Raw genomic sequence first — 25,244 nt, forward strand, 5'->3', positions numbered from 1 at the left:
TAGTATATATTATAGAGTTTACTGTGAAAACACGATGGGAAACGAAACAGCATTCGATAGCTGCATAAATAATGTAAATATTAATCTAGGAATATAATTAATTAAATAAGTTCAAATTAAATGGAAGCTGGTAATATAAGAAGTAATAATAAAATAGCACGCTTCTAATACCAGGCGCATTTAATACGTCTAAAAATTACTTGCCGTGTCTAACGTGAATTAATTGGATAATTTATCAAAGCGATATATCTCGTTGCGTTGCGTTTAAATTAATCATTTCTAAGAACTATAATACAAATTTTCTGTTCTGCGTAAAATTTACAACTCCGTATTTTCTCCGTGGTAAATATATATGAAAACGCGGCCTCGTATTTGCCTCTCTCTACTCCAAGTAAAATGAATTATTAATCACCTTCCGTTGATTCAATCTTTCGGGAATCTGAAAAATGTCAGAACGCTTTCGGTAACGTGGACAGCAAACGGATCCGCTGATACTCGAAGCATTGGTTCTACAATTCCGTGTTGCACTTCGGCGAGTTTTCAGCCGGGGCTCTCCGTCGCGTCGTCGACGTCTCCGCGACCGTCGGATGCCGCGATCTCGGCAGTCGCGTCCGTGCGCTTGGCGGCGACGCGTCGCGTTACGTCCCCGTGAGGTCAGGTCGTCGCAACACCGCGAGCCACGTTCGTTTCCGGATGGAGAAAAGGCGGAGGAGGAGAGAGGAGGAAAGAAATCATCAGATCCTGATACGCGCGGCCGTGAAATGCGCGGAGAGCGTGGACTACGCTTCGCCTGAACGATGGCGAGTTCGATACGTACGGTCGATGCGTTTAGAAAGTTCACGATGGCATGCGTCGTACCCCTTTCGGATCTCTCGTCCTTTTTTCCGCCTCTCTCGTTCTTCTTCCAACGTAAAAGAGAAAACATCTTTTTTCACTCGCTATGATCCGTCAAATGGTCGGTGATAGCGACCCGCAAGACGCGATGCGGCGTAATTAAAAGTGTCACGAATATTGCGGGAGGAGGACGTGATGATTTCGTGAGGAAACGTCCGTAATGTGTATTTTTTTAAACAGACTAATTAATGGGAACTTGAAAATTATTGGCGAAAATAAAAATGAAATATGTATATATATATATATTTTTTTTTAATCTGTAAAAATATATAGAAGATTTAATATTACATTTTTAAGTCTGTAAAAATTAGAGAGAAATTTTCGCGAGCGTTTTTATGTCAAAATTAATTCCATTTTCTGAATATCCTGGAAAAGAGTGAAATTATTACCTTTGAGAAAGTTGGAAATTAAGTAGATCATTATTACGTAATAAAAAAGGGTAGGACAAAGAAAGAAAACGAGAACAATACAAACTGGAGATTAAGTAGATCGATCCGTGTACCTTCTATCTGAAAATTCTCGTGAATTTTTTTAGAAAATATCAGAAGCTTTTTGGAAGCTCGTACGTTCCCATAGGACGAGGAAATAAGGTGGTCCTTTATTTACTGATCCTTCGGGATTCTCACCGACGAATTCTTTCTGTCAGAATCGAGACTGTAGTAGCTGAATTTAAATTTGTGCAGGTGCTTCTGGGATTTTTTCTTTTACCCCCGCGGAATAAAGAAGCCTTAGTGTTTTTGAAATAAATCATCAAATTTGGCATTATTTTATTTATTTCTTAAAAATATTATATATATTTATAAAGTATATAAACAATACGTAAATTTTATATAAATATATAAATTATGAAACACATAAAATGAGATGTAATTTCGAGTCGGAAGGGAAAATCGCAACCTATATTTACTTGCACTTATCGCTACACTCCTGAGTTATACGATTTAAATTTTGGACCGACCGACGTGACCTCATCCGGGTCACGATCAAGGACGCACATGTCACGGCTCCGTCGAGTCGGTCGAAATCGTTGGCAGCTATTTGGCTCGATTTCGTTCACTTTGCGTCGCATCGATGCTCGAATTTCCGCTCGGACAGCTAACCGGGTTGATAAGTTTCCAGTGCGCACTGTTATTTCTTGTTACTGTCAGGAAATTGCAGCGTTGTCATAATTGTAAATTATTAATAAAAAAAAAAAAGGTAATCTTATGCTGAGACACACATTCTCTATTGTTTTAATCTACGTGAATTATTCGTCTATTATAAAATCATTTTACGTTATACACACGGGCCTTTACATTGCTCCAATTTTTATCCTTTAAGATATTTTTCAAGCGACTTTTCTTTGAAAAGCATAAGAAAAACGGCGATCGCACGTTTTAATGTTAAAAAAAAAAAAAGAAAAAACGCAAGTCTCTCTCGACTTTTGCTGTTGTGTGCTATTAGAGTTTCGTCTAACACAAAGTTCACGTTTTACCTTTGTACCGATAACTCGCGGCAGGAAATAACGCGTTTGCGAAAAACAATATGTGGACTTTTGTGTGTGAATAAAACAAGCGTTCGCGAAAAAGAAAAAAAACGCGAGGGCAAATTATAAAACGATCGTCTACCAGAATGAAATATACGCGAGCGTGTATTTGCACTACGTTCTTCAATTTACATCGTAATAACGATTTTGCGTTATACTATAAATAAAATTTATTATATTTATGTTACATTTGAATTTATATTGTACTTTACTTTTGCACCACGTTATATTTTATATCGTAAAGTAAATTAGAATTCTCTACATCCAACACTCATTAGCGTCGAGAAAAATCGCGATACCGAACTTTGTAGCACGATAGGCTACGAGTTTTGTACGTTTTGCGGAATATTGCGAAGCGTAATTCCACATGCGCGAAAAGTTAGTTAAGGCACGAACCCGCTCGACCCTCGCTCGTCACGAGACGGTCATCGATTCTATTTCGGCCGACCGGAATCACTAATCCCTCGGCTCCCGGCTATATTTTTCCTCGTGGCATCACGGACGCACGTGTACGCGATAACCCAGTTCCCGAAAGACACCGAAGCGACAAAATTCGCGCCGATAGCTCGAGAAATGAGAAACTTGGCGTTTTGCCGAAATTTTTCAGGATTTTTTGGCGGATCGCCGCGAGGGTGCGACAGTACGGAGTACGTAGATGAGAGAGAACGTGAAGAAGTGAGGTAGTAGACGGAGAAATGCAATTTATTTGATACTTCAAAATGTAGATTCCCCCCGGGAGTGTAATAATTATATATTGACTCCTATTTGCTGCATTGCATTGATCAAAATGGAACTTTGGGACTATCAGTACATTCATCCGCACAGTATAGCTATGACGTGGTATATCTGCTTGAATTGTTACTCAACTTCTCCGACGTAACGATCGAGCAAAAGAGAACGCTCGAATTTTGCTTCAGATTCGACGAATCGTGAATAATCTTTCGCGACTATCGGTAAACGAGATCGATTGTCTTCCAAGGAGCGTCTTCCGCAACTTCAATCGTCTTCCCCCCGCGAGTTATTTTCTTCTCGGGCCGATTAGATCGAGCGCCATCGTCATCAGTACTACTAACAAATCGTCAGACCTGGTAAGACGACGAAACATGGCGAACTAGAACTCGAGATTAGTTCAGCCAAGCTGTTTTTAATTTCAAGGAATTAATCGAGAAAAAAATCAACGGAAGGAATTACGCATTATAGATCCTTGGGAGAATTAAAAATTACTAGGACAGTCCGAATCTAAAAGAGCCGAAAGCATTTGAGAGGCGTGAGAATTAAATGAGAAATAATTACTCAACAGTCTCTTAGAGGGTTTCATGATTTTTTTTTATATAAAATATCACAGCTAGGAAAATCACTACAAATCAAGATCTGCGACGAGTGTCAAGTGATTGCTGACTGTTGATCGTTTTTTCAGCACGGAATGAACAAATATTACTAGGAAAATTGCCAGGATTTGTAAGAGCTGAATAACACGTTTAAAGTATATAAGTATTAAGAACGGTTGGAGAAGAAGAAGAAGAAGAAGAAGAAGAAGAAAAAAAGAAGAAAAAACACGCAATAGAGAAGAGACTTTATTAGAAAAATTAATAAGATATTGGTTAGAAAAGAAATGACTAAAGTTTAATTATATATAGACGTGAGAGAGACAGATCCGACCGATTCTCCGAGCCTGACGTTAACGGAGCAGGTGTATCGAAGGCCAGAATAAGGAGATTCTCCGGAGTATTCTCTCGACACGAAACGCATTCCGTCCTTGGTAACTTGAAAGAGAGAAATTACCTAACGCGCCAGAGATTCTCGCATTTCGTTTTCGCGATCTTTCCTCGATATACCGCGTAGATCGCTCAATCCGATCGATCTCAAGAGAGAAAGAGAGAGGGATCTCGGAGGGAGCACGTTCTGGCACGTGCTGTTAATCGTTCGATGAGAAACGAACAAGATTTGGTGCCTACCCAGCGTGCGTGAGCGGATCCTCGGGCACGAGGGCGGTGCGCCGAGGAGGTCGTCCTCGACGACGACGATCGCGACGACGGCAAAGACGGCAAAGACGACAGCGACGACAGCATCGATGCTACGCTCGCCGGCGCGCGGCGCCATCACCGTCCTGCGGGAGCCCTCCGCTTCTGCATCGGTTTCCGCCGCGGCTGCGGCGGCCGCGGTGGCGTCCTCGGCCACCACCGTCTCGGCACCGCCGACGCCGGTGCACCACGGCGGCGCCGGTACCGGCGCCGGCAGCTCGAGCAGCGCCTCCTCCTCGCGCCTCTCCTTGCTCGACACCTGCCACAGGAAGATCAGGCTCTTCGGCGAGCTAGTTGCGTGAGTTTCCTATCCCTTCCGCCTCTAGACTTCCGCCGGTTTCCCTTTTTTTCCTCCCGCAACCCGCAAACGATATCGATATCGTATAGATATGTGCATATGTGCGTGCCGTAACGTGGAATTAGCCCGGTGGGTTGAATCAAAGCGCATCTCTTCTCTATGCGATATACCTATACATGTACTGTGGGATATATTGGGAAGAATCGAAGTGTCCGTAATAAATTGTCGTGAACTATGCCTGATGAAGGGCATCGATATAGCGTCATAGACGTTAGAGTATTATTGTACTGAGATGACTGTGTTGTACGCGATTAGAGACATACGTCATGGACGATGATGAATTTGTATATCTGGACTGACTTACGTCAGCGTTTTTCTTTCTATGCGGAGATGCAGCTTCTTTCCAGGAGCATGTCTGCTTTCTAGAGAGAGATTTGCGCGCGCTTTGGATCGTGTAGACGTGGCTGAACATCGCTGCTATCGTTATTGCATGTAATTGCATTTTTCACTGGCAGGAAGCTGAATGTGCGACGCGGCTGCTGCGTACTGAGCAAGCTCGAGCCGAAAATCAGTTGTTATGTTTAGTCCTCACGTGCAAACAAGGACACTCTGTGTTAGTTGCGTGCGATAATTAGAACTATCGTTTATTTTCCTGATATTTATTATTACATTGGTGCAATACACATTTGTCGTCCTTTTATTTTTAAAGTAAAACAACGTTCCCCTATCTGAGTTTTTCGAAAAAGCGTTTTTGAACATTTATTTTCTAGAAGAAGCAATAATGCCTATTTTTTAGTTAATGGAAATATGCTACGAAATTGTATAATTTTGTTTTTAACTTTATTTGACAAGTAATCATCAAATCTTTTGCACCAGCGTAGTAATAGATTTATTATCTCGTAATTTTCCATATGTATATGTATATATATTAATAATTATTTTTTTTTTTTTTTATTTTATTTTGTAAAGATTTTTTTTTGTATTAAATATACAGGATGTCTCTTGAATATATAATAGTTCCGATAATAAATTATTTGAAGTAATCTTTCCTTTTGCGAAAATTTAATTAATCAATGTCTCAACTTTTAATCTTCTGACTTCATTATTAATGATATTCAGAAGACTCAATAACCAGTATACTTAATTAATTTTATCTGAAAATCTTTGCTATTTTAAAGGAAAAAAAAAATATTTTTGTAAAAAGATTTGATTAAATTCTTATATACAATGGAACATTCTATATATTTATTAATATGTAAAATATAGCGCTTTATATTATAATATTATCGCTATTTACTGGCAAAAGTGAGGTGAAATTTCTATTTTGCATACAATAATAGCGCATTGCAACAATCGATTTTTATAATTATTTTCGATTTTTCAAAGAGCCGCATTATTTTGTGACTTTCTATTAAAAGATTTCTAATTAAGCGAATGTTAGAAACGTTCTCTTATTTATACAAATGAGTTCGATTCGTTCTTGAGGGCGTGATGTGAGAAACACAACGTTCGGCTTCGCTGATAAATTGAAGACAAATTGAATAGACTCGGGAAGCGTCGAGGGTAATCGTGCAAATCCGATAATTCGCCGATTTGATTAATGAATTCGCGTCAGTCGATTAAAGACAAAACGCTCTGTCCAATCTGTTCCTCTCTCGGTCAATCTGGGGACCACAAATTAGCGTGCCTGTGAAACGACAATAATGATGCGTTGTAAAAATGTTCTGTTGATTTTCCCGGAGACTTGCTTTAAACGACACGACGTATTCGATATATCATCTATAACATTTATTCTTTATATTTTAGGATTGGCACATTTTCGTTATTTTAATCTTAAGTCATTTTCTCTGTATAATTATCAATTCTATAATAAAAAAAAACCGATTCTCTCTCTCTCTCTCTCTCTCTCTCTCGTCCCTTTTGCAAGTATTCTATTATCTATGTGTATAAGCTGTTCAAAATCAAATTTAGTTAATTATGGACTCTTCGATTTTTATAATAATAAAATTCTATAAATAAAAATCGATGTCCTCCAATTTGGTTTCGGACAGCGTGCCCATTAATCTCATTTACACACAGGCTGTGATGTGTTACATGTATATATTTACGCCTCTTACACGCGACACCCGTGGTTCTGCTTGATTGGCTTGAGCGTACTGAGAGAACTTGCCGAGGTACGTCTGGCTGACCGTACGACTGCTTTCTCGTTTTGCAGAAAGGCCAGACGAAAGGAGAAGGATGCGGGAACCACGGAGGATCCGAAATTGTACCTGGAGGAGGCTGCTCTCGAAAGGCAGCTACCGGAGCTGGACCTGAGGATGCTCGTGGACCTACCGCCCGGCCTGGACTACAACGAATGGCTGGCGTCGCACACCCTCGCATTGTTCGACCATATTAATCTCGTCTATGGCACAATATCCGAGTTTTGCACCATGACGGGCTGTCCCGACATGACCGGTCCCGGCTTAAGGTACGTATTCTCCTTGCCCGAGGCGTTTCAACCACTCCATAGAAGTTACGACGGATCGATAGCAATCGATCGTTTTGTGAGAAATGATTTATCGTTCCAGAACGTATCTATGGTTCGACGAAAAGGGAAAGAAAACGAGGGTTGCGGCGCCACAATACATAGACTATGTTATGACATTTACGCAACGCACCGTTAGCGACGAAACTATATTCCCTACAAAATATGGTAAGTCGTTCCCTTTAACGCCCATGTATTTAATTCGTAATGTTCTGGAGTATATATTTCAATATAGTTAATTAATAAACCTTTACACCTTCGTTTTAATAATTATTGACTTTATTCGTAGTTAACGCTACATAATCGTAATTCAATCAATGTTTGCGACGATGTTAATTTCCACTGTTTTTCAGCAAACGAGTTCCCGAGCTCGTTCGAGTCGATAGTGCGTAAGATCCTGCGGCTACTGTACCACGTAGTGGCACACATCTACCACTGCCACTTCAGGGAGGTGGCGCTTTTGGGGTTGCACGCTCACCTCAATTGTGTATTCGCCCACCTCACGCTCCTTAATCAACGCTTCAACCTTATAGACCCCAAGGAGACGGAGATCCTGGGGGACTTAGAGGCCGCCCTCTTGGGTAAGTTTTATACGCTGTCACCGCGACCATCGTTGCGACCGTTGTTACCACCGATGCGGTATTGATCGATGCCGATTATGCAATGCCGGCAAGAGATCCGAGACTGGATTGCGCGTTTTGAACAGTGGACTTTTTTTTTTCTTGACGATCAATAAGTCGTGTCTCAGGGAACGTTACTATAGCTCTTCTTGTTACTATAATTTTTCATCGAGACAAGCACGATTGAGTTAAATCGAGGCTTAGATTAAGCTAGAGAGTATTTATAAAAGGAATAGAAGCTATGTATATGGGAGTGCTTTTGAGATTTCTGCGGTATTCGTTATCGACAACGGTAGAGTTCGACGTCGATACACAAACTTGCAGAGAGAAGACTCCCTTGTTAGTTACGGATCAATTGCGCGATTAAGGGACGGACCCAATTACGGCGCATTAAGTGTATGTTTGGTCGACTACGTTATATGACCCGGAGAGATACATGCTCGATTCTGTGCTATTGATCCCTCCTTTCGTTGTTTGCTTGCAGGTGACTCGACATCCGCGCCTTCGCAGACCTTAGCCATCCAGGAGACTCCGACCACTACGAACACTAGCAGTACCACCTAGATCGCTGCGATGCGTTATAGCGAACGAGCAGAGGTTGCAGTTCCTGAGACTAGGTGACGATAGATGACGATACGTTCGTTCATTCGATTTCTTTTTTGTCTCCTTTTTTTCTTTTTGTAGATTACATGCGAAAAATAACGTATTTGCGATATGATCGGCTGGTAAGAATGAAAAAAAAGTACGAAAGAGTGAGAGAAAGAGAATGAAAGAGTGCGAGAGAGAATGAGAGAGAAAGCAGTGATTCTGTAAAAACAAGAAAAAATATACCAGTAGTACCTGTACATAGCAAAGTGTGAACAACTATATGATGTAATTAGGTTCCTCTGTTTGTTGTTTGTGAGATTGTACATAATTTATTAAATGGTAAGATACATGAGGAAGGAAAAGAGAGAGAAAGAACGAAAGAAAGAAGATGAAAGAGAGCGAGAGCGAAGAATGCGCAAGAGTGACAAAGAACGAACATTGATTATTATTGACAAAGCTAGTTGCTATAAGAGATAATTTGTTCTGTAAAAAATGATACAATAATATTGTAAAGTTAAAATAATACCAAATATATACCTGGTGTTAAGGCATGTGTTGTTGGTCATGAATTGAAAGTGCGTCACACAGAAATGCAAATTTCCCTCGGAAGTGAGTCTGTGATCTCAGATTCACGAAAATCCATCGAGTCTTTAGTTAAGTTACTAAAACTCAATCTTTAAGAGTCTCCAATTTTCGCTTGTGAGAGCTCAAGTGCTAGCGGTGGTCGGCGCGTGAACGTGCTTCACCTCCACGATCCTGATTGCAGCGCAGACATTTGCGATCTCCCTCAGGAATAAACCCATCGCCTCGGCTATCGGTTCGCAGAGATCCCTCAATGACGTCGCAATATTGTAGAGCAGGATCAATATCGGTTGCACGAGAGCGTTGAACAGAATAGACAGCAATGGTTTTATTAAGTAATCCGCTATTAATTGAAGTATTCCCACTGTCAACGGCCGGATCACGCTGTAGAGCACGAAGCGTAGAAGCTGCAGAATAAAGGCTGTGACGAAGGCGATACCGATGTGAATTGTACCGAAGATTTCCGCCCAAAAACGAGTTGCCGCCTGATCGGTTTTTTCGGCACATTTATCCGTGATTAGTACAGGATGGCAATCGGTTGTTCGATAATATCTGCGAGAAGTATTATATCTGAGTGATTGATTACATCGTTTCTTTGATCTTTTAGCTATAATGAATTCAAAAATTTAAATTAATCTAAATATTAAGACGAATTTGTTGCGAAAGAGCGCAAATTGAAACAAATTGGAGAACATCCTTTATGTTCTTCAAGAAATATTATTGTCATCTCGTCGAATGGTTAATACCTACGCGGAATTTCCGTGATCAAAATAATAGATCTCGATCTTTTCCGCTATTTCTTCTCTCTTGAGTTTCGTTTTCGTTGGAGGTGGTTTCGGTTTGACAGGCTCGTGCTTGGCATTCTTACTCGATATTCCGTCCGATAGTTCTTTGTGGGAGATACAAGGTTGAAATTCGTGAGGTGGCTGTAGCACGATGTGCTGTTTTGGCGCGCCGTTTACACGCTTGGCATAATGGGGACACTGTACTTGCTTTAGCTTTATCTCATACATCTTATCTTTTTTGCCGTTTCTCGACCGTTTCCAGCGGTTCCAGAACGGACGCGATTGCGGTTTATCTGAAAAATGTAACTATCATTACTATTTTCGGTGCATCTTGACGGCGTCTCTATGTACCTTCCCTGAGTTTCACGGGCAGAACATAGCCATTGCTGGAACGATAAATCTGCTTTAAGAAATAGATCGACTAACAAAATAAGATACATAGGTACGACGGGCGGATGTTACATTTTATGGCTATGATAAAGGCATGGGAAACTCGATTGCGTTGCAGGTGGCTGGCTCCTCGATTTTTTTCGAAGCGACTGTCGATCCGGTCTTCCTGGAACCGTGGACGGGATATCGGCTGGCGCAGCTATGCAGTAAGTTTCAACTAGCGATGCATCAGAACACTTGCAATCCGTTTCTGCATACAAAATATATATAGAATGATTTAATAAAAATAAAAATAAATAAAACAGACTTATATATAGCGCAAGATGTATTGAAACAATATACTAATTTAGACTTGTCCAAGGTATTAATAGATTCTCCTCTATGCATTGACATTTTTGATAAAAAACATTGACTGTTCAATTAAAGAATCTGCTGTCAAAAAAATATTTGGTGTAATTTTAGGATGCTTTGTATAATACATATAGTTTGCTTTCATAGAATGTTTGAAGAATATATGGCAATATGCCTTTGGGGTTTTCAACAGTGTCAGTTCTCTTATCGACCGTTTCGGTGCAGACCGCATTTACGTCGGAATTTATGGCCGAGGTAGCGTCATCCGAACGCAAGGACGTTAAATTGGAAGGTTCCGTCGTGTCAGCGCAGGAACAATCCTCTCCGGTAACCATGTTAAACGCATTCCCTTACGATCAAACACATAAAAACTTAAAATAACATCAACGTCAAATATAACGTAAACCAAACTGCAACATAAACTTGGAACAAAAACGATAACAAAAGCGACCTGCAGTCATATATACCATGGTGTAAGAAAAACCATCGTATTTTATTATATCATAAATTATGATACATTCAAACTTTTATTCTCGATTATATTCTCGATATGGAAATTTGTACGTAAATGTTACAGACGTATTAGAGTCATGATAATTAATATTAAAAATTAATATATAAAGAAGATCAAATCCAATAAAATTTTCTAAAGAAAACTCTACTGTAGATTAATGAAAACATTCACGATGAAAAAAATAACAATGTTTATACGCGTAATTGTTTTCCTATAAAAATACATACAAAGAAATAAATAATTACAGCAAACAATTTTGTCACGATTGAAAATCGATTGTAGAACGTTATTCTGAGAACTGCTTGCAATCAAAAAAGTTTTTTTTATCTGTCATAGTTGCGGGAAAAATGGAAAAAAAAAAGGAAAATGTATAAAGCACGACGATTTAATTTTGCAAGAAAAAAGCAGAACACACATGTATACAACTTTGCTTCAAATTGAGTTTTTATCGAGTGAAGTATAATATTAGACATGTTAAATTTTTATTTACATGACAGACTTGGAAGCAAAATAGGACGATTATCACTTAAAAAGATAATAGGGACGCACCATTATCATGTATATATTATGTTATAATTCATCAAAAATTTAACAGCAAACATTCAAACATTCAATGTATGCATGTTACATATATTTTTCATATTACCTCGCAAATCACAGTAACGATAAAGGTGTCGCATGAATTATAACTTTATATCTATGAATTCATCTGTTCTTTCCTTTTTTTATAAGATAAGATATATTTCGTATAATCTTAAAATTACTTTTATGGAGCTTAAAAAATGTAGCGATGTAAGAAACGTGCGTGTGTTAATAACATTCATTATGACGCTGCATGTATATTTTTCGGTTGTAAAAACGTATTATTTGTATGTCATATCATTTCGGTTGCTTAACGACGCATTGATACTCATGATTTGCGAGGATGGAAATCGGTATAATTTATACGAAAATCTGAACATTATTGCGTTTCATTTATAATGTAAATAAACGTGAAAATTGTTATGCGTCCATGTTATTCATCTTGTGTGAAATTCAGTCAAATTATATCGATTTCGATCCTGATCTGCAAATATTACACAATACATTAGAAGATTAATACAGCTTATTTCGATGGTTAGAGCTTCCGTGTAGGAAGTAATCACAACACAGCACAGTTAACAAAATATATCAATGCTATTGTTTGCTACTAATCTCAGTTAGACTAGATTGAGAAATAAAAGTAATTAATGTAACAATCGAATCGTCCGACGCGAAATAACCTTTTAACAAACATAATTGTCTGACAAATAATATTATAATACAATTAGTTATGTCTTCTATGTATATTGATATATTTATAATATACACGTATTTTTTGCTAACACATTGACATGGAGTACTCGTTTTGCAGTAATCGTGCGATTGCTATGTCAAGTATACTCATATTAAAACTATCTGTGTTTTTCAACATTTTGTACACGAATGTTTCTCATCGTTCTGTACAAGAAGTTATCAAGGATGAAAAGTATTAATTAATACAACCGTTAAAAATCGGAGACAGTTAAACTTATACCAATGATCTTAAAGACTTGCTTGAATCATATAAAGTCCTTATGTTAGAGTCAATACTAAAATAAAGTAAAATACTTATTTATAGACATGTTAAAATAAATAACATTTACATACAAATAAATCATTACTGAATTTTTTATAATTGAAAAAAATTTCGTCGATTTAAACACACCATGTACGATATTTCCTTTAGCATATTCTTACGCGTATTTAAGATAATTACATATACGCATATACTAAATACCTATTAATTGTAAATCAAAACTGTGCAAATAACCTTAATACTAACTCGATTTATTTATATGTATATGCATTTATCGAAATCAAGAGTCATCACATTAAAATTATTTTCCTAAAAAATAAGAATACTTTACATTTAGAAAAACGTAAAACATACTTCTCTAAACTTAGAACAATCTATTTTACGCTACACTTACGCAATTTTCATTTCCATGAGCACATTTAAAAATAATACAATATATTTTTTCTTTATCAATCAACTTATCGGAATCGAAAGATTTGACGAGATATTCTACAAATTGACATTTCCTACATCCTTCCTCATTCTTATAAAATGCTACCGTTAATTGGAATGTACAAGCAATAATTCTCTTTTTTTTTTCTCTGCAATATAATTTGTACATATAATTTGGAAGAATTATCAGTTAAATAGTAAATTACAATAGACACACACAGAGAACTCTCTGTTATATTTAGTCGATTTAAATCATTTCTTTGATGCATAACGATGCTCTAGACTTATTCTTTGTTTAACATATGAAAAGCGACTTTGTGATCTAAATGTTTTTGACAAGATATGCTTCATATATGTTATAACACAGTTCTTAAATAAATTATTGATTTGTAATCGCAAATATCGCATTATTATAAATATTACATTTTAGTCGCAACAGTAACCAATACAAATAGTAGTATGATCTCAACAAAAATTTGCGATGTCGAGTACACATAAATGCATTTCAAGAAGCATAACATGGCACTTAATTCAGGTAGAGTCTCTTACAAATACGAACAATATAGACTAAACAGTATAAATAGCTATAGTTCTTTTTGGCTATAATAATTCTACCACACAGCATTTGATTTTCTTATGCGTTCTAATTTATAGCAATGTCACATAGGCCCCACATCTTTATTATTTATTTTAATTTTACACTTTTATATGGAATTTTAAACATTATTTGCATATTTATTTCTTGTCTCTCAATGAATTTTATCATTATGTATATTTATCAATTTTTTCAATTACCAATTATAGAATTCATCGAGAATAAATGCATATAAATATTCTTTGAATATTTTCATCAATGAGAAATATATAGACTTCCTGAATTATTCTGTTGATAATAAAGTAACTGTAACCACACATAGTGATTCTGTAGATTAAATTACTTATATAATTATAAATATTAGATTTATAATATATAATCACTGAGATAGAGAGAGAGAGAGAGAAAGAATAATATATACTTTCAAACTCTTAAGTGCAAGTATCTGTTGAATCATCATTAGTTGCTATTTATGGATTGCAATATTGAAATCAGATGTGAAATGATTAATAAATGTCAATAAATGAGTACGATTCAAGATAAATATTTACAATACACATTTAATGTAAAGAATAGTTATCCTATAGTTTTGGTAGAAAGAAACCTCAATATTAAAGATAAAAATAGGATCATGTATAATTAAAATGATTGAAGAAATTAGTAATCCTGTGCTGTCCAATTTCTATGTTACAGATTACTTTTCCAATCTTAATCTCTTTTTTATATACCTCTTTCCATTTATCGATAATTGTAATTTTACAGCTTAAAAAAACAATACAGAAACTTATTCAATATAACATGTATTATATGTGGGCAATGGTGGGTTAATTTGAATCATGAAATTTGTGCATTTGTATCGATTAATCACTCATTGATATATTTAAATAGAATATAGGTGGGATATGCACATTCGCGCAATATAACAGTCTTTTACGACAAACAAGTCAAAAAATTGTTATTTAGCGATTGTTATATAGAGCTACTTAGAGAATGTGTTCGACGAAATGCATAATCGTCGTGTATGCATAATTACTGCCGTATTGAAAAGTCACTTACATGTTTGTGGCAACCTCTTTGGTAGCCAAGGAGTACGTCAGGCATAAGTGATATGGTGTATGTATGTGTGTACAATTAGCGTTTTATGGCTGCTTACAGAACTCTAAACGTATTGAAAATTATCTTTTTGCGTGAGCAAAGGTAACTTTTCAATACTTTGTTTGAGATCAAAACTGTGCAACCAGTCCGAGCTAGGTTTTGCCTTCACTCCGCAAAAGCTAAAGTTACAAAAGTCGGCGGCATTCTGTAGGGCACCGCGATGGAACGGATTCCCTTGCTTGAAATGTTTGTAACGACCGGCATTTACACGTTCATTCGTCGTCATTCCCAGGACCATAATCTGTATAAACACATTAAAAATATATTACAATAGTCGCGGTAATATAATTTAAAAATCAAAAGTTTTCTCATTTTTGTTGATGATAAACTACAAAATATATAAAAATTATAATTGTTATAGTTACAACTACAACTAGATAGAAATCTATTTTTGTAGCATGATTGCGCGACTATTGCCAAAGACCTAAAATTTGGCGAAATTCATGGCGAAAACGCAAAATTTGCAAATTACGATAAAGAGGACATCAAAAGTTAATTTAATTTCGAAAACTGTACAAAATCAGGGCAAGTTCCCAATCAGCTGATCAGCTCAGCAAAACAGATCTGATTAAATATCCGCATTTGAAACAAGGGTAAAAATCGAGCAAACATGATAATAGTCGCGTGAGTGCATCAAGTTGTAATCATATATCGCGATCTAAGTGCGACAGCCAGATCGGCATCTTATCGCAAGGGAATCTGATGACCTCGAGTTTACCAGCTTACTACAAGGAAAATTGTAAATGTTAAAATTTTATTACAAAATGTGCTCTCTCACTCATCCAACTCCGAGAACCTTCGTTTGTATCCCATACCAACGGTACAACATAATAAAATTACAATATCACCATACCTGATAACATTGACAAGCTAACAAAGTTCCGACCCAGAAAAAATGAAGGGACGTGTTGGCTGCTACCCACATCACCCAAGCGTCGCAGGTAGCTGCAGCTACTAGATAGTTGTCTGCACTATGACCATTCGTTAAATTTGACCAGCACTCGAATTGCCAATATTGTACACTGGCGAATAAAATAATGATGCACAATCCTAGCACAGACGTCAGAAATCCAAGAAAATACTTGTGATTATGTGTACCTGAAAAATTGTAGGATATAATAGCTATTCTACTTTAGCTGTCTTAATTTTTATATAAAATATATATGACTTATTAATTTTTACAAGTAAGATAGAGAGAGTAAGTAGAGAACAAAATAAATAAAAATAAAAACTATTTGAGCATCAAAATTTAAATATAATAGAACTTCATTTATCTGCACTTCATTTATACGGAACAAGCATGCTCAGTTTCAAATATTCCAAACTTATAGTTGAACTTCTATTATTGGAACTATGATGCCGTAGTTCGGATAACAGGAGTTCGACGTATTTAACTCCAGTTTTCTGAACGCTAGCTCCTCTATTATCAGAACTAATAAGTTCTGGTAAGGAAGAGAATTAGTGAACTTCTATTCGAACTATTCAATTATCGGACTTATAAATGTCTTCCCTCCTATTCAAATAAACGGAGTTCTACTAACGGAGTAAACAGATGTGGCAATTTGATTAGTCAATAAAAGAATTATACATAGATCCTATAGAATATTTGTATACCACTTACCAATGCAATTATTAATCCATGGACAGTGATGATCGAATCGTGCTACACAACGATCACATGTAGCACAGTGTTTAGATCTTATAGGTCTTCGAACTAAACAACTACTGCAGAACCATTGCGGTTCAAAACCACCTGATTCAGCCAATTCAATTATCGTCTGTAAACAAAAATATACATACATTTGTGTTTATTTTACATGTAAAAATAACAAGAGGTATACATTTAATTTATCCTCGTGAGTAGCCGTAATAATTCCGGGATCACCCCGCCAAGACTGTAGAAAGCATATCCAGAGAGGAACAGATCCACCGACGAATAACAACCATAAATACCATGCTGCATGGATACCTAGCCAGAAAATCCATGTAATATATATCCACATCTGAAAAAAAAAAGAAAAATTAGCATACAGTTTACAATTGACTGTATAAATCAGCAAGTAATGAATTAATAAATGTATTGACATAATCATTCATTAAAAATGCATAAAGTATATAAATAAGATATATTTATAGATAATAATACTGATAATTTATAAACAACTTTATATTCCACTTCTTATATATTTTATGTTATTAAAATCGCATTTAACTATCTATTGATAAGCATGAGAATTTTTTTACAATTTCGAAATTTTCTTAATATTATTAATTAATATTTTAAATATTATATAGTTATATTTACTTTCATTACGTGCTACTAATATTTATTTTATCTATTGTATTACTGCAATATTTATGTAGTAAGTATTTAAGTAAGTAACACTGGTTTTGAGCTTATCATCTTATCGACAATATTATTTATCACGTTTTACAGCTTATCGGAAATCGCTCATAAACGTTTTTGGTTATCTAGAGAATACGTCTTGGAATTATATTCACCTTGGTTGCAAAATAAATCGACACTGGCAAAACGTGAAATAGCCGTTCGTCGAACACGAAATGGTTCATTAAATACACCGCTACATAAAGGGTGATAAAGGCACCTAGTTTTAATAAATAATCCCATCCACTTTGTAGAATCATACCAATCACATAAAATGCTATAAGCGGCGTAGTGACCATACAATACCAACGAATTTTCTGTAAAAAAAAATATATGATAATGAAACAATCATATAGAAGAATTGGAAAAGTCTAGCTTAATCGTTCAAATTCTGTCTTAAAAAATTAACTTGAAAAAATACACAGATATTATAACACACTATGACACATTTATGATATGTCATCGTTACCTTATCTCTACACCATGTTCTCGTACGACCTTGTTTTTCTTTAATCTCATCCCTGATTTTATGTTCTAACCATGTCGCGCTGATATGCGGACCTAGCAGCGCCATTGGCGTCTCATTTCGAAAATTGGGCAGATCTAACGAGGCTCCGTGTTGTACCAAGATGGATATCGCCGTGTTGTTTTTTGCTATAATGGCCCAATGCAAGGCGGTATTACCATACAAATTATCGGTAAGTGAGTGCGATGCACCTAGAGTCAACAACAGTCGCGTTGGATCTAGACTGTAAAAAGAAAGACTTTAAAGTAACCAACATAACATTATTCTATTTGAAAAAACAAGTAACTTGTAGAATAACAATTCGGTACTCTGTGTACCTATTAACTTTATAGGCACTCCACATAAGGGGCGTCATGGCACTTCTATCTGGCATATTTGGATTCACGCCTTTTGCTACCAAATAAGCCACTATAGCCGTATAGCCAAATTGTGCCGCCAGATGTATACAGGAGAAGCCTTCACAATCTCTTAAGGTTGGATCAGCACCTGCCCTCATTAGAATCACAACCGCGGAGAGATGGCCCTGTCTGGAAAGACAATTGAAAAATAAATCTCTTTTTAAGTTTTTTTTTTAAAGCTATCTTATAAATTCAATTAAAAAAATAGAGGCTGTATGCAAAATTGTAGGAAGCTTAATGCATTGCATAAAATGACTTATTTCCAAAAAATTTCAATTATTCTCATTAAAACTGTATATCATTCACAGTTTAAATAATATTAATATTAGTAAAAATATTGACCTCGTGGCCCAATGCAATGGTGTGGAGGCCAAATCACCACCAATAGCATCGACTACGGCTCCCTTTGCAATAAGATATTTGACAATATCTTTACGATTATTTATAGCAGCCCAATGCAATAACGTCACATTTTCCGAATCTGGCTGATTCACGTCGGCACCAGCTTCTACCAACTGTGTCACTCGCTCCAACGCCCCATACTGCAAATATATCTCATTCAATCATAAATCTATATAATTTAGTAATATGGATTGCACATTTATGAATTTATCGTAAATTTACAAGATATAATGCATAATTTTTTCATCTTTTAAAAACATAAATTAAAAAAATACGTTCTTTAATTCGATCACTAACATTACCTGCGTAGCTCTGACAATATCGAAAGAGCTGCAATCTTGGGTAGCAGGTCGCACTGGTTCCTGATGAAGGCTACTGGGATCATCAGGTTCGCCGGTGCCATCGCCCTGGCAGGCAGTCTGCATCTGCAGTGCATACATGCTATAACCGACAAAAGAACATATACTAAGTCTAAAGACTACATTTATACTAGTGTAGAAAATATTAATGCAAGAGATATATTAAGGTTGAATAAAGAGATATATTAGTCGAGATATAAAGTCGAATAAAGTTGTTACACAACTTTGAAGTAATTTATATTTATGCAAATAATCACTGCTAGTATTTAGTGCATATTTTCTAATCTGTCTTTTAAAAAATTTCAGACCTCTGGTTCAAATAAAAACAAAATTTAACAAAAAAATAATTGAATAGAAAACAAAATAAAAATAAATAAATAAAATAAAAAAGTTACAGTATCAATTTAATAATATAAATATTGAAATTTTGTTCTAGATTGTAATTTCAATGATATGAATTTCTAGTACGGTAACAACTACTTCATCACAGTTAATATTGAACACTAATGCAATTCATGCAATTTATTATTCATCTTACAACTGCACAAAAAACCAAAGTTTTCTATCTGCAACTATGTCAAAAAATCGATATCCTTGAGTCTTAAATAAATGCTTGTTTTTCTTTGACGCACAATGTACTATTTTATATTCATGTCATAGACTAATGTTGTACGCCACAGTATACATAAATCACACTAAATCATATATATTGTAAAGGCTACTATAGGTTATATTCTTTCCAACTATACATTGTCTATATTCAGTGAATACCTAAGAGAACATTGAATCTGTTTATTTAGTTTTGCTTTTAAATCTTTATGTATGAAGTGAATAAATGCATATAAAAGATATGTATACATTGAATTTATACTTCGAAAAAAAGAAAAAAAAACTTTTATAGAAGTGTTTCTTTTAGCTGTTACATAAGTTTTTACACTTAAGACAACTAGCAGTAAGAGAGGAAAAAAAGAAAAAAATACATTATAATATATATGTTAATTTAATATATTGTATCTAAAAAAAATGACAGCTCAGTTTGTAATTAATGAAACAAAAATATCTGTAATTTAGAATCAAGATCAGATATACGTTATAAATTTTTTGTGTCATAAATTTATTTCTGACGTTATGTCCACATGTTATAAAATCCATTTTGTATGTAAAACAATATTCATTAAATATCAATTGTAGCTTCTAAAGAAATTGTTTTTTTGAATTTAATTAATTCTTTGATGGCTTCATAGAAGCATACAGAAAGTTAATTTTTTTGAATTACGATGTAAAGATAGACTCTACAATAACAATTTTGTTAATCTTGCAACACTTGCAATCTTGTTCCACATGATATCTTGATTATAAAATCGAAGTAATAGTAGTAGTACATTTTTATTCATTATGATACCACATCACGGACTTTTTGCTATTTCAGATTGTAAGATAATTTAAATAGATAACTACGTAAGATAAACAAGAAGCGATAGCTATTTTTCCACTTAAACGAATCAGAATTCTAAACGCAATATGTACACCCCTTTCTTCTTCAGCGTATTTTGACGTATTTTGGAGATCGACGCGGTGCGACTCACCCTCGGAACTCGCCCTTGACACGTTCTTGCTTCCCCAACAAATGGAGGGAGACGGAAAAACCGAAAAGCACTCACCATACATTCGCAGATCGATCTTCGGAACGCGCATAAAAATAAATCGCTTTACATATACATAGGTAACGTACATACAAGGAGAAACAGCCCCGGCTCACCTTGATCACAGTGTTTATGCGTTGTTAATGCGTAATGCACATAGTAGCGGATGACGACGATCACGGCTGCGTTCTCGACCGAACCCCTAGTGACGCGAAGCAAATAGTTAGTTTTAAGGGACGAATGGTATCGTACTGCACCAAGAAGTGGGACACCGGCATATCACACGAGCGCACACATTCACGTACGATGGCTGAGCCGTCGGGGTTGATCTTCGGTACGACACCCTCGATCACGTGACTACTCCTTTTTCAGCTCGCCGTTGGGCTCGTCCTCTTCGGCGATTTCGACGAACGTTGGCGAGTACGAGTACCAACAAGTATCGAACGACCACTGACACTTCCCGTTTCAGATCGCCACGGTGATTACCCGCTCCAGCATCGTCGCCGTATTTTCTATGTACACGACGATCAGCGACGATGAGCAGAGCGGATGGACAGAGCGATATCGACCAAACGCAAATTGACGCAAATAACATAATGCCTGTTCGCGGCTTGTTCGGTCGGCAAGGTCGGCAATCATTCGGCAAGAACCGGCAGATGAACTCTGAAGGATATCTGTAGAGACATCTATGAGCAGATAATTGTAAAATAATGTAATAATAAATAGACTGACCGGTCAATGATCAACGACGTCAGATCCAAACTATATCGTTGGTCATCGTTGCACGTGCCAACCAGTGCCAACGTGTGCACGCCTTGTTTGAAATTCGTGGCGGTGAGAAGTGAGGTTAAAAATCTATTAATTTGGAACATCAGCAAATTCGAAGGGACTATCATGGAAATCGAGTCTATTAAGAAGAATCGTCTTAAAACGAAATCGAAGGATAAGGCCATGAGCACGAATAAGGACCATAAGGACGAAACTCAGATACAAATACGTTTTATAACCAAGCAGCAGCAGTAAGAATTTATTCTTTCCTTTTATTGTTGGACATTTGTTCACAGTTTATCATTTTTTATTTTAACAATTCTAGATTTGCGGTACCAGATTATCCCTTATCGGTTCATAGCTCGATAATAACTGACGAATTAAACACCCTGGTAAATGAACTTCTGAAAGGTGAGGAAGACCTAATGAAAGTCGCTTTGATATGTTGTACTATCTTTCCTTATTTCCTTCTAAATCATTTGCAATTGTTAAATGTAATATGCTAATATTAAAGTATGCTTTCTTGTATATGTATGTATTTTTTTATTAATTTTTATTAATTAATTAATTTCACGAATTTTATAGAATTACGTAATTATGAAAAAACTTCCTGATCATTTTGAAGATTAAATTGATTTTTCACAGAGTCGAATGATATCCAAGACCAAGTGGAGTTTGATTTCCTGATATGCTCACAGTTTCTACGTAGCTCTTTGATAGAACATATCACTGATAGAGAAATTTCTACAGAGGATGTGATAGATATAGAATATGTAGAAAAGCATCCTTCACCAGAGCCAAAGGATTGCCTAATACATGATGATTGGGTATCAGCTGTTGCTGTTTGTGGAAAATGGTTGGTACCTAATGATTGAGACAATTACAAAAACAATTTCAAAACATACTTTGTATCTAATTGGAGTATTAATCTCAAATGATTTTATTTAGGATCCTAACTGGTTCTTATGACAATATGTTACACATTTGGACATTGAAAGGCAAGCATCATCTTGTGATTCCTGGACATGTATCTCCTGTCAGGGCAGTAGCTTGGATATCTCTCAATGACGATAATGCTTCCTTCGTTAGGTAATTTAAAAAATAGCATCAATTTTATATATTTTAGATATCGTATTATATCTATAGTAAACTTCTTTGCTCATACATAGTAAAGTGGACTCATCAAAATCAATATGAAAACGTGATATATAAGTGAATTTTCAAGGATATCAACGAGTAATAGTTAACAATGATTTTACATACATATATAGCGCATCAATGGACCAGACGTGTATGATATGGAATTGGGATATAACGAAGAATTCTGTGGAATGTGTACATATCTGCAAAGGACACAGAAGAAGCATTGAAGCAGTCAGCATTAATTACGATAAAACGTTAATGGCAACTGGTGCTTGGGATAATATGCTATATATTTGGTCAACATGTAAGTATACTAGCGTAAGAAATTGAAGATTATTTTTTTCAAATTTCAATATATATATTCTTGAAAAATTAAAATTATAGTGTCCCATAACTTTCTTATAATTCTTTTATTTTAAAAATATGATCTTAATAAAAAAAAGGAAAATTAGAAATTAGAATATATGAATACCGATATAATTTGATAGCAAAAGATGAAATATTAATTATCAGGACAAATCTTTCTTGCTTTCTTAAGCTACACATGAGGATGACAATGATGGAGAATCCGCGTCGAAAAGAGCAAGATCGGAATACGCGAATAAAACGAAGGTATGCACATTAAATTAATTAAATTATAAAGTTCATCTTACTACATCTTAATCCAATTGCTTGATAAACATTCTGATATTGTCAATCATACTAAAATGTTTTCAATGCATTCTTATTAGTAAACACAGATTAATATTAAAAAATTTATGAAGAAAAGTTATTGATTGCATTTATTTTACACGTAGACGCCGAAATGCGCGATGAAAGGACACAAACAAGCGATCAGTGGGATCGTGTGGTCTGACAAAACAGAAATCATTACTGGTTCATGGGATCACACTATAAAAACTTGGGATACCGAATTAAACGGCATTAAACAGGAAATATATGGTGACAAGTGTTTCTTTGACATTGATTATTCGCCATTGTCGCGTGTCGTGATAGCGGGATCAGCCGACCAACATGTGAGGCTGTATGATCCAAGGTCTACAGGTACTTTTTGTTGGTTTTTTCAAATTTTTTAATCTTTGAAAATCAAAATTATGAATTTTATTGATAAAATTAAATATTAAATTTTAGATTAGAAAAATTTCTCACTGAATTTCTGATTTTCTTAATTTCCTATTAATTTGATGTGAATTGTGCATTAGTATAAGCAAGTATATCAAACTTATTTATTTACTTACGATTATGTATTTCAGAAGGTACGATTGTAAAAGCTAGATTTACCTCTCACACGCAATGGGTGACGACAGTACGTTGGTCGACCATAGACGAGCACCTTTTTATTTCAGGAGCATATGATAATATCGTCAAGCTCTGGGACACGAGAAGGTTGTTTAAATTTAGAGATTAAAATATCTATTAGCAAACTATTCTCAAATACTAAGTTAAAAGAATTTTTGTGAAATTTCATTCGGTTACAAACCTTAGTATTAAATTATAAATTTATTACTCGATGAAATTATCTTCAAATTAAAATTACAATCGGATTCAGATATTTATTTCAATAAATTGAAAATCCAAAAGATGGTAATGTTATTCAATATAAAATTTATTAAAATTAACTTTTCCTTTTCAGCCCCAAGGCACCGCTGTTTGATCTCCTAGGACACGAAGACAAAGTCCTCAGCTGCGATTGGTCCAATCCTAAATTGATAATGTCCGGTGGTGCAGACAATACATTAAGGATATTCAAATCCAACCACGTAGAGCATTAATTACAAATGGATTACAAATAGAATTTGTTATAAAGTATTGTTCGCTAACAAAACGATCTTCTCCCGTTTCATAAGACAATGTGCATAAATTTGTCATATTGATAGTTAATAAAATTTAAATTAGAAAATTAACAAAAATAGATTATTACGTAAAAGGCGTCTCAATCACTTTTTGTGATGACTATGTAATTTTTATCTTTCGCGTTTGAGAATCTTTTTCTTAGTTTACACTAAATGATGTGCTGCTTTTTTATATTGGAAATGAAAATATATTGACGAGTCCATCGAAAAATCGACTTTATATTCAATGATATAATATCGTATGTGAAGAATATAAAGGCTTGATCGATGGTATAAATATAACAATCCATTTCTTGTAATAAAAAAATAAAATTAAAAATACTAACAGATTAATACTAAAGGATTTTAACAAAAACGTGCTTCTTTTTTTCTCGGATTAGTAGCCGCTCTCTCTTTTCCTCTCTTCCTGAATTTCTTGAAGAACTACGTACGCCAGATGGGTGAAGTAAGAGTCGTGTCGCTCGGCATAAATCCCCAAAAACAGATCGTTTATTGATCAAAAATAAGGGATGATAATCGTGACGAATCCGGGAACTCGCTCTTCCCGCGCATCGCGAATTATTTAATTATTTACCAAACCGTTTCTTCATTACTCGTAAGTAACTCTAAAAGACCACCGATTCAAGTGCACGCCCCTATAGTAGAGACACACATAGGGTATTACGCGGTAATAATACAGGAGCAGCGGAGAGCGTGCATACTCTCCGCGATAGCGCACGCACATTTTTTCCCTCTTTTTTTTTTCCTTTTCTTTCTGTACAACTGTGTGTTTTTTGTATGTGTGTATGTCTGTATGTATTCCTTATAAGCGTGTGCTGTGTGTAAAATAGGCAGATGACGGTTCTTCGAGAGTACACGTTATCTTCTTTTTTCTTCTTCGAAGTTACGCACA

The 25,244-nt window shown here is 35.5% G+C and overlaps 4 protein-coding genes across 8 annotated transcripts in view; 2 read left to right on the top strand and 2 right to left on the bottom strand.

Moving 5' to 3' along the window:
• LOC108745778 (MOB kinase activator-like 2) overlaps nucleotides 1-9,024 on the top strand; it is a 28,866-nt gene extending 19,842 nt beyond the window's left edge. For 2 of the 3 annotated variants that reach the window (XM_018482122.1, XM_018482121.1), the window contains exons 2-5: nucleotides 6,954-7,208; nucleotides 7,309-7,433; nucleotides 7,619-7,846; nucleotides 8,370-9,024. In XM_018482122.1, coding sequence (XP_018337624.1) covers nucleotides 6,954-7,208; nucleotides 7,309-7,433; nucleotides 7,619-7,846; nucleotides 8,370-8,449 — 688 coding nt within the window. In that variant the 3' untranslated portion in view covers nucleotides 8,450-9,024. Of the gene's footprint in view, nucleotides 1-4,018; nucleotides 4,739-6,953; nucleotides 7,209-7,308; nucleotides 7,434-7,618; nucleotides 7,847-8,369 lie in introns of those variants that run through there. The other variant, XM_018482120.1, reaches the window with a different exon arrangement.
• Nucleotides 9,011-11,020, bottom strand: LOC108745777. Its single transcript, XM_018482119.1, has 5 exons — nucleotides 10,757-11,020; nucleotides 10,303-10,480; nucleotides 10,192-10,226; nucleotides 9,806-10,133; nucleotides 9,011-9,607 (listed from the first exon to the last, which is right to left on the bottom strand). Exons 1-5 carry the CDS (start codon nucleotides 10,914-10,916, stop codon nucleotides 9,181-9,183), a joined length of 1,128 nt encoding a protein of 375 aa, XP_018337621.1. The 5' UTR covers nucleotides 10,917-11,020; the 3' UTR covers nucleotides 9,011-9,180.
• A 3,286-nt stretch (nucleotides 11,021-14,306) lies between these two features.
• On the bottom strand, nucleotides 14,307-20,972 carry LOC108745789 (palmitoyltransferase Hip14). 3 transcript variants are annotated; one of them, XM_018482144.1, is made up of 11 exons: nucleotides 20,894-20,972; nucleotides 20,705-20,790; nucleotides 18,889-19,027; nucleotides 18,527-18,726; nucleotides 18,104-18,313; nucleotides 17,730-18,024; nucleotides 17,377-17,577; nucleotides 16,716-16,877; nucleotides 16,496-16,652; nucleotides 15,728-15,972; nucleotides 14,307-15,115 (listed from the first exon to the last, which is right to left on the bottom strand). In XM_018482144.1, the coding sequence occupies exons 3-11, from the start codon at nucleotides 19,024-19,026 to the stop codon at nucleotides 14,879-14,881; spliced, it is 1,845 nt and encodes a 614-aa protein (XP_018337646.1). In that variant the 5' UTR covers nucleotide 19,027; nucleotides 20,705-20,790; nucleotides 20,894-20,972; the 3' UTR covers nucleotides 14,307-14,878. The 3 variants fall into 3 exon arrangements, with proteins under 3 accessions (XP_018337646.1, XP_018337647.1, XP_018337645.1); XM_018482145.1 differs by having other exon boundaries at nucleotides 17,730-18,009; nucleotides 20,705-20,937; XM_018482143.1 differs by having other exon boundaries at nucleotides 20,705-20,937.
• A 378-nt stretch (nucleotides 20,973-21,350) lies between these two features.
• LOC108745790 (ribosome biogenesis protein WDR12 homolog) lies at nucleotides 21,351-24,604 on the top strand. The gene is made up of 9 exons (XM_018482147.1): nucleotides 21,351-21,607; nucleotides 21,682-21,767; nucleotides 22,002-22,212; nucleotides 22,305-22,445; nucleotides 22,628-22,803; nucleotides 23,038-23,111; nucleotides 23,297-23,543; nucleotides 23,753-23,885; nucleotides 24,133-24,604. Exons 1-9 carry the CDS (start codon nucleotides 21,483-21,485, stop codon nucleotides 24,269-24,271), a joined length of 1,332 nt encoding a protein of 443 aa, XP_018337649.1. The 5' UTR covers nucleotides 21,351-21,482; the 3' UTR covers nucleotides 24,272-24,604.
• The last annotated feature ends 640 nt before the right edge of the window (nucleotides 24,605-25,244 follow it).

This window comes from Trachymyrmex septentrionalis, unplaced genomic scaffold (assembly GCF_001594115.1).
Source record: "Trachymyrmex septentrionalis isolate Tsep2-gDNA-1 unplaced genomic scaffold, Tsep1.0 scaffold148, whole genome shotgun sequence".
Taxonomy (NCBI): domain Eukaryota; kingdom Metazoa; phylum Arthropoda; class Insecta; order Hymenoptera; family Formicidae; genus Trachymyrmex; species Trachymyrmex septentrionalis.

Coding starts and splice junctions, on each gene's coding strand:
- LOC108745777 (XM_018482119.1), bottom strand. CDS start 10,916: ATGGTTACCGGAGAGGATTGTTCCTGCGCTGACACGACGGAACCTTCC. Junction 10,134..10,191: donor GCCCGTGAAACTCAGGGAAG/GTACATAGAGAC, acceptor TACATTTTTCAG/ATAAACCGCAATCGCGTCCG. Junction 9,608..9,805: donor TTTGATCACGGAAATTCCGC/GTAGGTATTAAC, acceptor TACTTCTCGCAG/ATATTATCGAACAACCGATT.
- LOC108745789 (XM_018482144.1), bottom strand. CDS start 19,026: ATGTATGCACTGCAGATGCAGACTGCCTGCCAGGGCGATGGCACCGGC. Junction 16,653..16,715: donor CTCACGAGGATAAATTAAAT/GTATACCTCTTG, acceptor TTTTGTTTACAG/ACGATAATTGAATTGGCTGA. Junction 15,973..16,495: donor ATGGATTAATAATTGCATTG/GTAAGTGGTATA, acceptor ACAATTTTTCAG/GTACACATAATCACAAGTAT.
- LOC108745790 (XM_018482147.1), top strand. CDS start 21,483: ATGGAAATCGAGTCTATTAAGAAGAATCGTCTTAAAACGAAATCGAAG. Junction 22,446..22,627: donor GATAATGCTTCCTTCGTTAG/GTAATTTAAAAA, acceptor ATACATATATAG/CGCATCAATGGACCAGACGT. Junction 23,112..23,296: donor AATACGCGAATAAAACGAAG/GTATGCACATTA, acceptor TTTTACACGTAG/ACGCCGAAATGCGCGATGAA.